General features: G+C 37.6%; 1 protein-coding gene across 3 annotated transcripts in view; it reads right to left on the bottom strand.

Annotated features, from left to right (window-relative positions):
- Positions 1-2,519: 2,519 nt before the first annotated feature.
- The window catches only part of TNKS2 (tankyrase 2), a 29,448-nt gene continuing 16,978 nt past the window's right edge, over positions 2,520-14,989 (bottom strand). Inside the window, exons 19-28 of one of the 3 annotated variants that reach the window (XR_016468810.1) lie at positions 14,421-14,673; positions 13,683-13,765; positions 12,980-13,100; positions 12,116-12,213; positions 11,645-11,719; positions 10,809-10,914; positions 9,293-9,479; positions 8,155-8,311; positions 7,665-7,841; positions 2,520-2,729 (exon numbers count right to left, since the gene is read on the bottom strand). Coding sequence is in view for 1 of the 3 variants with exons in the window: in XM_031597760.2 (XP_031453620.1) it covers positions 7,779-7,841; positions 8,155-8,311; positions 9,293-9,479; positions 10,809-10,914; positions 11,645-11,719; positions 12,116-12,213; positions 12,980-13,100; positions 13,683-13,765; positions 14,421-14,673 (1,143 nt within the window). In the remaining 2 variants the exon portion in view is untranslated. Of the gene's footprint in view, positions 2,730-6,003; positions 7,842-8,154; positions 8,312-9,292; positions 9,480-10,808; positions 10,915-11,644; positions 11,720-12,115; positions 12,214-12,979; positions 13,101-13,682; positions 13,766-14,420; positions 14,674-14,989 lie in introns of those variants that run through there. The other 2 variants (XR_016468809.1, XM_031597760.2) reach the window with 2 other exon arrangements.

Raw genomic sequence — 14,989 nt, 5'->3', positions numbered from 1 at the left:
TGGCAAGCCAAAGCTGAGGAACATTGCTTACACCATCAGCCCCAGCAGAAGCTGGCCTTGAAGTTGAAAGAGCCAGACTTGTCCTTCTCCTGTCTTTTTCTCTCTTCCCAATTTTTGTTTTATTTTGTTTTGTTTTTAATATCAGCTCAAGTGTTTATGCAGCTCTATTACAAACAAGATGAGGGATCTATCCCAACTTAAAGAGCTGCAGGGTGAGTGAGCTTTCAGCAGGGAGGTCATCACACAGGAAATGAATTGAGGGTCCAAAGCCAGGCAAGCATGGCTTTCAGCAACAAGACTGCTGAAATCTCTGAAAACAGCTGTATGTCCACAGCATAAAAGCTGTTCATGTCTTACAACTGAAGGTGATTAGGAGTGCACAAAGATCCATTCATTTATCTTTCCCTAAACCTGGTCTGAAGAAAGGGTGATTTGAAACTAGCTAACAGCATCATGTCCCTTAGCATCATGGACAGGGAATCAGACAGAACAATCAATATAGCTTCCAAATTCCATACGCATATTTCCAAGTGGCTGCAGAAGATGCAAGGTTGCCCCCAGCAGTACCTCAGAAAGACTGATGCCACAGTCATCAGAGAAACTGGACTTGGGTTGCGTCACTCAGCAGTGATCAGACAAACTCCCTGGAAGACAAAAAGACAGAGCAGCAGGTCTGACACTGGAGAGTTTTAATGCAGTTAAGTCATGTTTGGGGTCTGCACAGAGAAAGCTGTTATAATTGCTTATCACTTGTATTACAGGAGCACCTGAAGGGCTTAACTACAAACATCTGGGTAGAAACAGTCCTTATGCCATAAAAAATTTGCAACCCAAGAAGAAAGAATGGGAAGAAAGGAAGTACAAAAAACTTATTTTTGAGGCAGCTTTAAGGTGTACCAATAGATGATCTCTGAGTTCTCTGATGAAACTCAGCTCCTCTGAGGCAGGCTTGGACAGGGCTGCTTCTGATCAGAAAAAAAGAAAAAAAACGATTTGGAATTGAAGAGAGGCTCCTAGAAAATAAAGTGGGATTGCTACTCCAAATGTCTCCATAATCTTTTTTTTTTTTGTCAAGAAAACCCACAGGGGCTGTAGTGAAAAGTATCAAAAACTGTCATTATAGACAGGCAGCAAAAACGCTCTGTTCACCATACGTACTGCCAAATGAAATATTGGTGCTACATAAAAGGCAAAACAGGTGCACCGGTGCTTAACAGCAAGATGAAATGATTGTGCATTAAACTGCATATAGAGATGCAGCCTTCTACTCTTTTCTTTAATAGCTGCAGTTAACTCTGGCAGACACTTGTGGCAGCTGTTCCTGGGCCCCTCCCAGAAGTGCTGACCATTTAGTGGAGCAAGGCACCAAGTTTTGGAGCATTCCCACTCCCTTATTGCAGCAAAGGGGCACAATCATCTGGTTTTGACTTCTGGTTCTAAAGATCACCAAACATTTGAAATCTTTGTTACAGAGAACTGATAGCAGTTCTGTTCTCCTCATCTCTGTAAATGCTCTGAATTGCATTTTCTGGGCTCGGCTTGGGTCAGATCTCTCTTCAATTCCTAGCAACAACTTCAGTGGGCTCCGATAACAGGTCATTCAAGTTGATGCATACGTATGCACATAACACATGCAAGCTCATCCCCAGTGAAGCACAACTTTCCTCAAGTGAAATTAAGTTTAGTGCAACTGCTGCTGCTGCTCTTGATTAAGATTTTAACTGGAAGAAGTCAGACCAAGAGGTATGATTTCTGCCACATCTCTTAAACCAGCACATTTGCGTCACTGCCGACAGCGACTGAAAAATGGCAGGATGTAAAAGGGAGAAAGGCCCTCACAAAAATCTATTAAAATGAGCCACAAATACAATGCCAATGTGGAAAGTCAGGGGGATATGCAAATGCCCGCATGTCCCAGAAACCCTAATCCTATCAAGAATGCAGAAGATGTTAATTTGACCATCTTTCACAGCTCATAAATCTATCTGTAGCAAAGCCAGGCTGCCAGATGTCATCAAGTAGCACTTCTTTGATGCTGGCACTTTTAGCATAGATGCTGATCATGCCTCAGTAAAGACCAATAGACAGCATTGTATGTGTGGCCTTGAGAGCAGCTTCTCACATTTTGCTACAATAGGAGTAAACAGTGGGAAATGTGAATGACTGATTGTCAGAACTGGTGGTCTCCCTTGTGCTGCTTTCCACATACAGAGCTATAGATTTCCCATTCGTTTTACAGCGTTAATATGCAGATTACTCTATTTTGTTCTTAACAATTAGTGGTATATGCTTCTCAGCTTAATTTCTTGAATTCTAAACTATAAATACAAGTGGACATAGTTCCCTTCTCGGAGGCAGATACCTCTTATTCTGTAACTGCTTAGAACACCGAACAGCTTTGGCATGATCTTACTTTCATGCTTTTAACATCCTACTTCAAAGCAAGTACAGTTCTCAAAGAAAAACATACACACATTTATCCTACTCAATACAAAGTTGAAAATTGCCCAGTGCAATTTAGGTTCTTTATTATCAACTCAGATCAATTTATTTTGCTTTCACAGGTGTGTATGATAAAGAGGAACAGCAGCTATTTTTGTGTGAAAGCCATCCAGGTTACTCCTAGGTAAGGAAACTTCCTTCCATCCAAACTGGAATGCCTTTCAGCTTCTTGCTGGATCTTGTGGCTCTCTGAGCTCTGGACTGAAGCACCTTGGTACACAGCTCAGCTAGAAAAAGAAACCAGGCACAGTTACAGAGAACACTGCAGAGAAACAACTGGAAAGACAGGATGTTCCATCATTCAGACAATTTCAGGCTGACTGCTATCTATAGGCCCAGAGATCCTGATGGAAATTACACTTTATATAGGACTCATACATCCCTGCCACATGCCATCAGACAGCCTGCTGAGCCCCTGGGGCTGAGCTTGGGACGTGCCATTGCAGCCAAGCTGCGTGCACAGCCTTTTCTCTGCAAGGCTATGCTCTGAATCCTGGTCTGACCCAGTAATGACAACACTGCTATGCTTGTTACTCTTCTTTAGGTACTGTTAAAGAGTAGCACTGTAGAAGAGTTCAGTTGGAAGGAACCTACCCAGACTGAGTACAAATAGCTAAAGGAACTCCATTACGTTGAGAGAAATAAATGCTATGAAAAAAATCAGAATACATTTTTTTAAGCTATATGACATATATCATTAATTTGCTTGGGGACTCCTGCTTAAATTTTACCTTCAGAATTAGATGCAAAAGGACAAGTACATTGCCCCTGAGTTTGTTCCAGTTCACAGCTTTACAGTATCTGTGCTGCTAAATTAATAAATACAGTTCCGATTATTTTTTTCTGAAAATACTGAAATTTTGAGACAAACACATGGGATTTTATCTTGTTTACTTATATGAGAACATTTGTTAATCTAAAACCAGGAATCTGCTCAGCAAGTCCAACCCTGCTGTCTTAGCAGTGTTCCAAGTCAGGTAAAGACAGTGAACCACCAAATCCCCCAAACCTGTACTGCAGAATCAGTCCAGTGAAGGAGACATTTTAAACATTATTTTTAAAATATTTTTTAAAGGAAAATATGTTATTTATTGATATTACAATAAAGCATCTGTAATACATAACAATTCACCCTATTAGACAATTAACATTTAAGCTATTAATTGCACAACACTGTGTCATTACTTATTCTTCCTGCAAAAGTAGACACAACCCAAACTTGATACACGAGCCATTTAAGTCATACATTGAGTTAAAGTCCTTTTTCAAAAAGCTGGTGGTTCTGGGAGAGGGGAGGGCTCAGTGGACACACCTAACGCAGAACAGTTTGCTTGCAGCAGGTTCTTGGCTATTAAAAGCTGCTATGTGTACAGTGTGAAATTCTTGTATCTCTTGCAAATTGTTTTCATGATTTCACTACATCTCCCAGACTACTTCCATCCAGCGGTATGCATAAGGGTATGAGCTGCTGTGTTGTTTTGATTGGCAGTTGTCTCTGATACTGCTTCCCAAACAATCTTTTTAAGAACTACTGCTTAGGATGTTTGCCTTCAGGTTTTGAATCCTATTTCTTTTGCTTGCATATGTTACTTCCCAGGTCTAAAGTGATGATTTTGAATTGGCTGCAATTTTCTCCTTACAACCATTTGAGCTCTTAACAAGAGCAGCTATTTTGAAATCCCTGTAATGTCTATGCATCAACATTTGTTTGCCATTTCGACTCAAAAATGAGACAGAAATAACCGTAACTTCACAGTACCCTTACAATTTGCATTTCGTTCTTCAAAGGCAAATAGCATCTCTCCCCCCTCCTGTCTTCTCTCAGTTATCAACCTTTCCCTTTTCAGAGCAGAACACATTAACTCCAAACCAGTCATCTACATGCTTTTTCTCCTTGTCTTGCTCTCTGTTCTGACCACCTGCAGCTCTTCCTGGTCACCTGGGGAGGCATGCAGCCAGAGTGAAAATCCCCTCCCTATGCTGTTCCAGAGCACCATTCCCCATGCCTACTGGCATGTGCCTCCCTGGGCACCTTCAGCTACAGCACTGCCCCTGCTGCCATCATCCTCAGCCACTGCAGCTCAGTGTTATTGCTCCTCTGTAGTGAATGAGGTAAGGGAAAAAGCACGTGTGTGCATACTCATAAATACACATGTACAGGCACACACAGCATGATACTTAATGGGGAAGTTCAGGGTAGAAAAGACAGGAACAACTTCTTTTATACAATTTACTCCACTCAAAATCAGTGTCAACACAGCTCTTGAACACTGGACACGCACTGCATGGATAAATCTTAGTTTTCAGTTCCATTCAGCAGAAGAGTCTTGCCAAATTATTTCTGAGTTTCTGAGAACTGAACTCTTACTATGAGTACAGTTTTGAAAAAAATTAACATTTTCAATTTCTTTAGTTGAAGCAACTGTTTTTACACTGATTACTTTACAAAACGCAGAATGGAAAACTAAATTTACTTTTTTGTTTGCTTCTGGTAACAATCTTGATTGGCAAAGTTTTCAGAAATGATTTTCTTTGTAATTACACTCCCAAGATACCTTAAAGAATTTCATCACCTTCTGTCTCACTACAAATTTACTCTCCTGCCATCTAGCGATCGTCTCTGTCTACATCTTCTGTTCAAGTCTGGTTTTGGAAACCACCTACCACACAAACACTTCTACTGAAAGAGAACTATTTACCTAGTACTATCAGTAAGTTGTTTATCACATTGCTACCAATACACTAACCTAAAAGGTCCAAATTTTCAGGCTACTCTTCATTTTACAGAAGCAACTCGAGGCCATTTTCTTCCAGCTTAAGACCAGATAATGCAGTTTTAAATGCGTAATAAACGTAGACAAAAGCTTCAGGTTACTAAAACATCTGCACTGTCAGCTAAAGCAGTTAGTTAGCTATATACCAGACTACAAGTTTCCACAGTATTTACAGGTTTTTGTCCATGCTTCTCTAATGCAATTAATTTCCCCTCTACTAATGTAGTTTGTTAAATTATCTTGCATGCTAACATTCAAAACGACGGGTTGACACGCTACATCTGTAATTACTCATGTAATTACTCATGCTACCAGAAAACCAGTGAATTAAGTTTATTTAGTGTTAAATGAATATGGAATGTTACACAGTACATGTAAAGACACTTTAGGATGAGTAAAGCAGAACTAATTGCACACAAGATTAAAGATTCACCTCAATAGTCAATATTATCAAATCATTACAGCTTCCATCTTCAGAGTGCAAGGTATGTCATGCAAAAAAAAAACAAAAAAACAGCTCAACAAATCCCCAAACAGACAAAACCAGTGTTGTGGTACCACTTAAATCTATCATACCACAATATTTTACAAGACATTAGGTGATCATTCATAGAGAATGAAGCATTGTAGTAATAACAAAGAAGTTTTAAACATACTTAACAGGTTTTGCATGAACACCAATTCCAGCGTTACTACACCAAAGGAACAGGCAACATGCTGGGAAAAGTACCTAAAAATCAACGCCTTTTTTATTCATAGCCAATATTACTTTCTGCAAGAGATAAGTTATGCAATCTTATTACTCAGATTCCCCACATAACTGGGTAAGGTTCAATACATTTTTACATAGAGCATAATCACATAACCACCACATCAGCAAGACGTTTTCATTATCTTGACCAGTTACTACATTTAAAACCATGGTATGATAACATGGCCAGCAACCAAATTGTCTTCTGGGACACTATGCTGTATGCAGAAATATAAAACAACTCAAATATACTCCTAACCACGTTAAAAACAAATGAACTCTAATTTGTATTTACATATTTTTGAAATATGTAGGCAAAAACTGCAGATGGAAAAGAAGTAGAAAGCTATGAGAGGGCTGACCGAACCCATCAGCGCACTCAATAACCCTGAATGTGACTTGGCACGGGGCGATACCTTTGGCATTCCTTTTCCACAGCAGTGGCCTTAGCAGAGTACCGTGGGGCAGCTGTCACCACGGGAGAACCGCAGGTCCCACTTCTGCACTGCTCATCCAGCAGCCTGAGCACAAGGGCCCCGAGCTGTGCCCCCATCAGCTCCACTCACCCAGAAGCACTGCAGGCAAGCACACTTCTAGACAAGTGCTTCAACTGCAGCTTGAACATTAACATGGAAGAAACACAGGAGATGACATGATGGTTTTAACATTTCCACCTTGCAATACTCACATCCTGAGGGCATAAACAAGGAGATGCATTTAGCAAAATAATCATATGGAGAAGGCCAAGCTGCCCACCCTCATATTAGGAATGAACCATTTAACTTCCTGGCTTAAATGGAAGCGAGAGGAACTCAAGACAGACCTCCTTGAGGTTAATTTGCCAACTACATTCAAGGAAAATAATTTATTAAAACTAACTTGCAAGGTCTACTAGCCTTGAAGTGAGGATACAGCTCAACTATAGCTACAGTTAAATAAAAACTTCAGAAGACATTTTACAGAAATAAAAATATGAGACTCTAGTAAAGAGGTGGAGAAACACCCTAGCATTCAGTTGGAATATTTTCATAGCCTATTATTCTCAGGAATGTATATTTCATAAATAAAACTACAGAACAAAAATTTGAATATTCAATCTAAAGTTGGCTATTTCTAAACTTCTTCAGATAAAATTTGTTTTCTCTCCCCCAAACAAATTATAAACCCTGAAAAAAAATTGGCTTTTCAAATCTATTGCGCATGAGCAAACAGATGAACAAACCAACATTTGGAAAAAAACATTTTGTACAAGGTTGCAGTTCTAAAACACTTATATTACAAAGCAATGTAAATAAATACCAAGCTAGTACAAAAGCTCTTATTTACAGTTTTACAAACGGAAACATTTTCAGTGTAAATGCAGTGTTTTAAAGAACACAATATTAGTAAAATGATTTCCTGTATAGAGCATTATAATTTCTTTTATATTTCAATGCAGTATTGTATAAAACCATTGTTTCAAGTTAATTTTTGTTTATAATTTAGTACAGGCAAACTGCAGTTTACGCCTGGAATGGTGTCTGTTAAAGTGCTGAAAAAGAGGACAATTCTGAAATTTTAGAAAAACATACTATACATTATTAAAGCTTTATCAAGTCAAAAACGGCAGATTTTATTCACATTTGCTACCACACCACCTGTGGATGGAAGATCTTTTTTTTTTTTTTCCCAACAACTCATTGCAGTTAACAGGATGGCAGCCACTGGTATCTTCACATCCAAGTCTGATGGTTTCTCACATGTAATTTGTCTTAAGCTTCAGTGGTGGCTTCAGGTTTCATGATCTGGTAAGTAATCAAGTATTCTGGATAAGCCTGAAAGAGTGACACACACACACACACACACTCTTTATTAAGTTTACATTTTCTGGATACATTCAGAATGTTTGCTATAGAAGAAAAAAATATGCTTATTGTCAAAGAAGATGACAAAATGTCAAATGCCTCAAGTATTCAAACAACAAAGAAAATTCACGTTCAGCCACAACTAGTGTTTAAGACAAAAGCTATTTCTACCACATGGAATGTAAGGTGAAAAAAAACACAACAAAAACAAAAGGACCCTACAAAAGGTAACATACTACATTAAAAAAAGAATCTGAAAATCCAAACCAAAAAAGCAACTTGCCTGCTCCCCTCTGTAAATGACATATTCTGCCAATGCCAGTCCATTTACACTGGGTCGCCCAGTAACTGAATGATGTCCAGGGGGAGAATGGGCCATTTTCATAGCGCTGAACTGCAGGAAAGACTTGCCCAGCGTTACACGACAAAACAGCAACTGCCTGTGTTAAAAGGAAAAAAAGGATTATGACTACAGAATGCTTGTACAGTGCTAGAAAGACTGTCTTTGTAATTTTAAACTGTTGCTTGAGAACTGTGGCACTTTATGGACACTTTAGTTAGTCTCTGTAGTTTGCAAAATTCTGAAATTTTGTTTGGAAGGACAAAAGTTACAGCATTTTTGGAAAAGTTCTTCTGTCTGAGAAAAGGGTTGTTGTTATTAATAGCAAAAAAAAATACTTACTGGAGACAGTATGCTTAACAAAGCACTCAAGATTTTTCACTGAGCTTTCCCTCCACTCCCCTTTTCCATCTTAATTTTCTATGGGTCCCTACTCTCAAATAATTCATGCTAACATCATAGTTCACTGATGCTCTAACATTAGATTTCTATCTAACAGGCTGACTAGACTGACATTCTCCAGACCTCAAGAAGATTCTTATTTTTATTTGAGAGTACCAGAAAATGCTAACAGTATAAAGTGAATATATGCACAGACTCAAGGAACTAAGGGGATTTAAGAATGTTGGTAGTGTCAGAATTGCATAAATCCATGCCTATATTTTATTGTCTGAAGCAGCAGTGACATGGAGATGAACTCTTCCAAAGTGCCAAATTCTCCTCAATACAGCATCTGAGCATCACTGAGTTTTTCCTGTCTCTGTAACAGACAATCAAGTGGACAGGACACTGACACTGCTACATTTTTCACACAAGCAGCTAGCAGACCCTCCTTGCTCTCAGGTTACCTAAGTCTGATTTTTAAGGGCAAAGTATTGGTTATATACACTGAAGATGGTTGCAGGTTCTGTAATACAAACGTTGAAGTTATTTAATCATCTCTGCTAGGCTCAGTGTATAGCAGGTGCTAAAAAGGCCTGGTTACCAAGGAAATCTTTTCTCAAAGAATCTGCTAATTTGCACACTGTTGTAGACCAGTAAATCAAGATCGGATTCTTTTACATAAAAGATCATAACTTACCTATGGCAAACATAACAGGATCTGTCTTTGTGAATTGGACATCCAGTGCCACCTCCAATCCCATACACATATTGATTGCTTTTGGAAGAATTTTCAGCAAAATAAATCCCAGCTCCAAACATGCCACCTATATAAGCATGTCTTTCATCAAAGCCTTTGTGAATGATTGCATTCACAAATGGGGAGCCTAAGAGAAAGGAAGTAAAATATTTGAAATACAGCACATAGAAATTTGTAACAATTTTACTATCATCCCCCAACTTCTTTTTGGTATACCATTTCCTCACACACACCGAGCAAAATCTATATCCAGAAATTCTGAGCTCCAAATTACATGACCAGTTTACATGACCATTTTATGCAAGGGATAGGAGCTGAAAGGTGTCAGCTTATCATATATTTGCAAAGGATAGTATCACAAATAACTCTTGCTACAGGAGAAAGCTCAGTGAATCTGCATTCCCTTCAGCATGGCTTCGTATCGTAGATTCTGGGCTGTGCTGCTACACAAATCCCATTTTCTTCTTAACAGTAAGTTGCATTTTAAAAAGTTAAAAAATACACTCCAAACAAAACTGTGCAGCAATTGTCTAAAGCTGTTTGTCTCTCCAGTGTTCTTTTTCACCATTTATTTACTTGCAACCAGTGGTCATAACATTTACACTTCAAGAATAACCTATCAGAAAGTTAGACTCTGGATCTTGAGATGCATTATATCCTTTAATTTTGAAAAAATGTATTCTTCTAGTAAGCTTTTATATCACAGTATGAATATGGGGGAATTTTTATAGAAAAGCTGTTCTAAGAGAACGTGGCATTTCAGTTATCTAAGGAGTTACAGTGAAAATAATCTCAAGTCTTTTCTTTAAAGAAGGATCATTCCATCAGGAGGCTGGTTCCTTATGCAGGTACAGACCACAGCCAAAAGACAGTATTTTGTTCTGTCAGTCTGGGCAAGCAATAATTGCTGTGTTACTGTGACTTCCAAGAGTAACCTTGTTTTGGGAACTAAGTAGTTTTTTTCACTGTAAGAATGCACAGTGGTTGCATTTAATTTCTCTATCAGGATAGAGTATAAACTGTATAACTGTATGCAAGACATCTTTCAATTAGCTTTGATATGATAACCTTTATTTATTTATTTATCATTCCAGTAAAGGCTATAAGAACTAAATTACCAATTAAACAAACAACCCCCACAATTCATAGTAGAATAGTTTGATCCTTCATCACTTTCATCAAAAAAACAATAAAACAGAATTGGTAACTTAGTGAAGGATGAGGCATGTTCCCTTAGCCTCCATTCATTACAGCTAAAATGTTTTCACTTAGAACTTCATAGTCTCCTGTGGAAGAAACATAGTTGTGCAAGATTCAGAAGAAGGATCCATTGCACTATATGTAGTGTCTTAATAAAATATTTGAAAAAAAATCTAGCACATATAACCAACAGAAACCCTCCACTAAATAGTATTGCTGGTTAGATGAGTATCTAAGACACATTCCAACATCTCACCATGAAACAGCATCCTTTCATTAGCATGGTTATGATTCTCTTCAGAGACTTCTTTCCTCCTATGAGTGTATCTTTCCCACAGCTTTTTATTGCAGACTTTCTGAATCTGAAACAGTAAAAATATAAGTTTAATCCCCAAATTGAAAACTTGTGTTTACATGACAGATTTTTACCATACATTAGTTACATCACAATACTTTAAAATGCTTAAAGAATACTTAAAGAATATTTCTTTCCTTAAAACTCAACAAAACAACGGAATTCTCTAATTCACCCTCACAAGTGTTACTGCAGTATAATACTGAGTAAATTGTAACTATACGTTTAGTTGAGAATCAATTTAACTAAAACCAACCATTTTTCCAGGAGAAAATGCGAACTGAAATTCTACTAAATTATTTAAACAAAGGTTGTCTACTTCCTGTTGTTTTAAGCTGCTTTGGTTTTAAATCAAGCCATACTACATCCCTTCACTTCCACGCCTCAAAAGTTTTGTTTTCACTTCTTGTTTCCTGCTTTTCCCTCACACTTCCTTAATGGAAGTAAGCCTTTGTTTCCTATGAAACCTTCTATATTTTTCTTCAGATATTCTGCAATTTTCTGTGAAGTCCTTTTATGTCAAATCTTTTTTTTTTTTTTAAATGTTTATTGACCTGTAAGTAGTTTTTCCCATATCACCCTACTCTTTGAATTTCCCTGGAGGATAATCTTTTCCCTGTGAATGTCTCGGAATGATGCATCTCTTACAGAATTCAACAAATAAATGCAAAACATTTTATGGATAAGTCAGGGATAATTTCAGCCAGATCACTTAGTCATGAAAACGTGACAGTTACCTTTAAAATGTTATATCTATTGAAGACTCCCCCAGCATGTCCTCCATCTCTGTGCTCTCGGACAGTACTCTGCATCTGAAGATTTCAAATGAGAAAGATTGCCTTTATTCTGTTTGGACTATTGTTTCTTCACAACGGTCTTGTGTGATTATTATACTTGAAGGAAGTGACTTAAACACAGGCAGGCAATTGGTAGCATAGAATTTGTGTTATATGCAAGAGCTCTTCTATATTGTAGAGTTTTAAAAACATGACTAGCAATAAGAACATTACTAAGAAAAAAATACCAATCTCATGAGCACGGACTGTAACAGTGGTATAAATAAGATGGAAACTTGAAGTATCCTTATTGCAAGTTTCTTAATATACTTATAGACATTAATCATACTTCAATTGTCTAGCAATGCTCTTCTGGCCACATCAGTAGTGGAACTAACAAAAAATACTGACAAATTACAAAGAGAGGCATACCTCCTCTTCTACTGACTGAAACTCCTTATCTTCAGAGGAAAGATCTATGAGAAGAGTTCCACTACTGGAGGTGTTTAGAGTCAGGTATGGGTTAAGTCCTGTGAATACAACAAAACATAGCAGCAGTTTCAGAAACTGCTTTAAGACTGCCAGTTTGGCATGATCACCATTAACAGAGTTTCAAGAGATCCATTTTCTGAGAACACATTTTATAGGATGAAGAGATTGGCCAAAAATAAGGCAGCAAATATTTTCAATGATTTACATTGCCTTCCATCAGCAACATATTTTTCTGAGGATGTCAAAGTGCCATCCCTCAAACTACTTTGCTGGTTTGAAACAAACTTTTCCAATATTTCCTTTCATAACCCCTCCCCAAACATTACAATTTAAACATCATAAATGCCATCAAAGCATAGCGGCTGTGTTTGAATACAGATTAAAATTATTTTTATTTATCTGAGGATGCTTATCATTCATTCCATCCACAGGAATGAACATTTCAGACACATCAACCCATGTGCCTGTGCTTAGCCTGGTATTTCCAACATACATGACAGGGCAACTACACGAGCCACTGCCTGCTTGAGAGTTCATTTCAACATTAGGCAGTGGAAAAGCATGGAACCTGTCCTTTTGCAGAATCCCAGAGTCTGCAACTGCTGATCATGGCATCAAAACAGATAATCAGCCTGAAGTGCTTGCAACACAAACATACTTAGGTATATGAGCACAAGAGCAAGATACAGAAAATTAACAAAAGCACTGACAGACAACAATGCCACTGCCTGAGATGATCTGAGGTATTAGTGAAACGGATTCTACAAAAGCAGTATTACATAATAACTTGGAACAAGTATATACCTTGCTGTCCAGAAATCAGCCTTTCAACTCCTTTAATGATTTTGTGCCTATGGCCGTAAGCATTAATTCCAATTTCCTTCAATTCTTTGTGCCCCATTTCAACCAACACATCAAGTGTTATCTAAAATGGGAGATAGATCATTTTTTGTACAACAGCACAAACAGAACAACACAGCTGCCAATGACAGCAGAAACATACATCACAACTGCAGAGGCAAAAAGTGAGTAAGAAAATATACACGACTTAGGATACTATTCTTGTCCTTAGCTCCAATTCAACTGTTTTCTCCAAACTTATGTCTGCAAATAAACATGCTGAGAAACACACAACGAAGCAACTGGTATCATTAGCAAGGATCACATTTCTGACTGAGAAATAAACACAAATTACTAATCAGTATGTACTACTATTCACCATGTATACCACTAAAAGGAAACAGAGCTATACTCTCTAACTGGTACACTCTTGTTCATAGGTTTTACTTATATGCATATAAATATTCACACACACACACATATATATATAATACACATCTACACTAACATATATAAAAAATTCCACAAGTATAAACCTTTCCTTCATTCCATTCCAAGTTGAAAACACTGACTTATTTTAAATATACCTAACTACACTATTCTAACCAGTCAGCATTTATTTCCTTGCTTTCTAACGGAGTATCTGGAAATAAGTGTACATACTCACCTGTTCTCTCTCAAATATGTCGATTAGATGTTCAAGGCCAAGGTTCCGCACAAACTGATTTATGCTGAAATCTACACCTGAGACTGGATAAAAGAAAAACCTCAGAAGAAACATTCATGTATGTACTACATAACAAAATACAATGTTACTATCAGTGGCAACGATGGGAGGTAAAGAAATTCCTGGCCTTGTGAAAATAGGAAATAAATATCTGTCACTAACTAGTGACAACCATCAGTCAACCCAAAGACTCCAACGTCTGTGCACATGTGCACACACACAGAAGTGCTCTTTTTGCCTCTGTGAGATAAGCAACTACCTACCTAATAGAAATGGATGTGCAAACAGCAAACATTTTGAGAACTAACACATCATAGAAGTAACCTGTTCAGAATATCTGGTCTAACCTTTTAGAAACTGGATAAATTAGTTGTAAAACACGGCTTGGAATGGAGTCAAATTTCATTTGATTTCTCTTTTAAGACACAGTTCACCCTTCTGAGTCTGTATGGAAGAAAGAAAGTATCTTTTAAAGATACTCTGTAAGGAGAAAATATAAAATCTTGTACTACAAGATTTTTAGACTTCTTCACTAACAACAGTGTAATGAATTGTAATGAATAGGGATATCGTGTATGTTCTATGTCACAGAAACTGTGTACATCTGTGGGAAACTTCACAGATGTACTCCATAATACAGTAGAAACTGTTACATATTCCTAATTGAGAAAGTCTCACCTTCTTTCTTCTCCAGAACAGTAGCTCCCTCTGCACTGTTTGTACCAACAACTGATGGAAGTTCAGAAAAACTACCAGACAAATTGTCAAGACTACTTGCAGCAGATAGACTGGATGGACTGGATGGAACAGATGACAGGGGATCAGCTGTAGAACCTGCTGTCTGAGATACACTTATAACCTGAGGTTTGTAGCAAGATGGTAAGGCAGAAGGAGGCATTGCTGCTGTCAATAGCGCGCTGACATCATCCGCCTAAACATCAGAAGACAATTTATTAAAACACAGGAACATTTTTACAGAGTTGTTTATCCTAAACGCATCATCATCATTCCAGACTTATTCCTAAGTATAATGAAAAACAAACAAATGCATATTGGAAAACATACTTTACAATGCAATTCAACAAAGAGCCTTTTATGCTAATAGCACAGACGGTTCTGTAAGATGTTTATAAATACAAACAGTAATAAGACAAAAAGTTTTGACTTCGATATTTCTTAAAAGCTTATGAGACAGTTAAATAAAACTAAGTTTGTAGGAAAAACTACCAAAAGCTTCTGTCTTTTTT

This window comes from Phasianus colchicus, chromosome 8 (genome assembly GCF_987193195.1).
Source record: "Phasianus colchicus chromosome 8, bPhaCol1.hap1.1, whole genome shotgun sequence".
In the NCBI taxonomy this organism is placed as follows: Eukaryota; Metazoa; Chordata; class Aves; order Galliformes; family Phasianidae; genus Phasianus; species Phasianus colchicus.
Note: the sequence above shows the minus strand (reverse complement) of the source record. Positions and strands in the feature narration are given on the sequence as shown.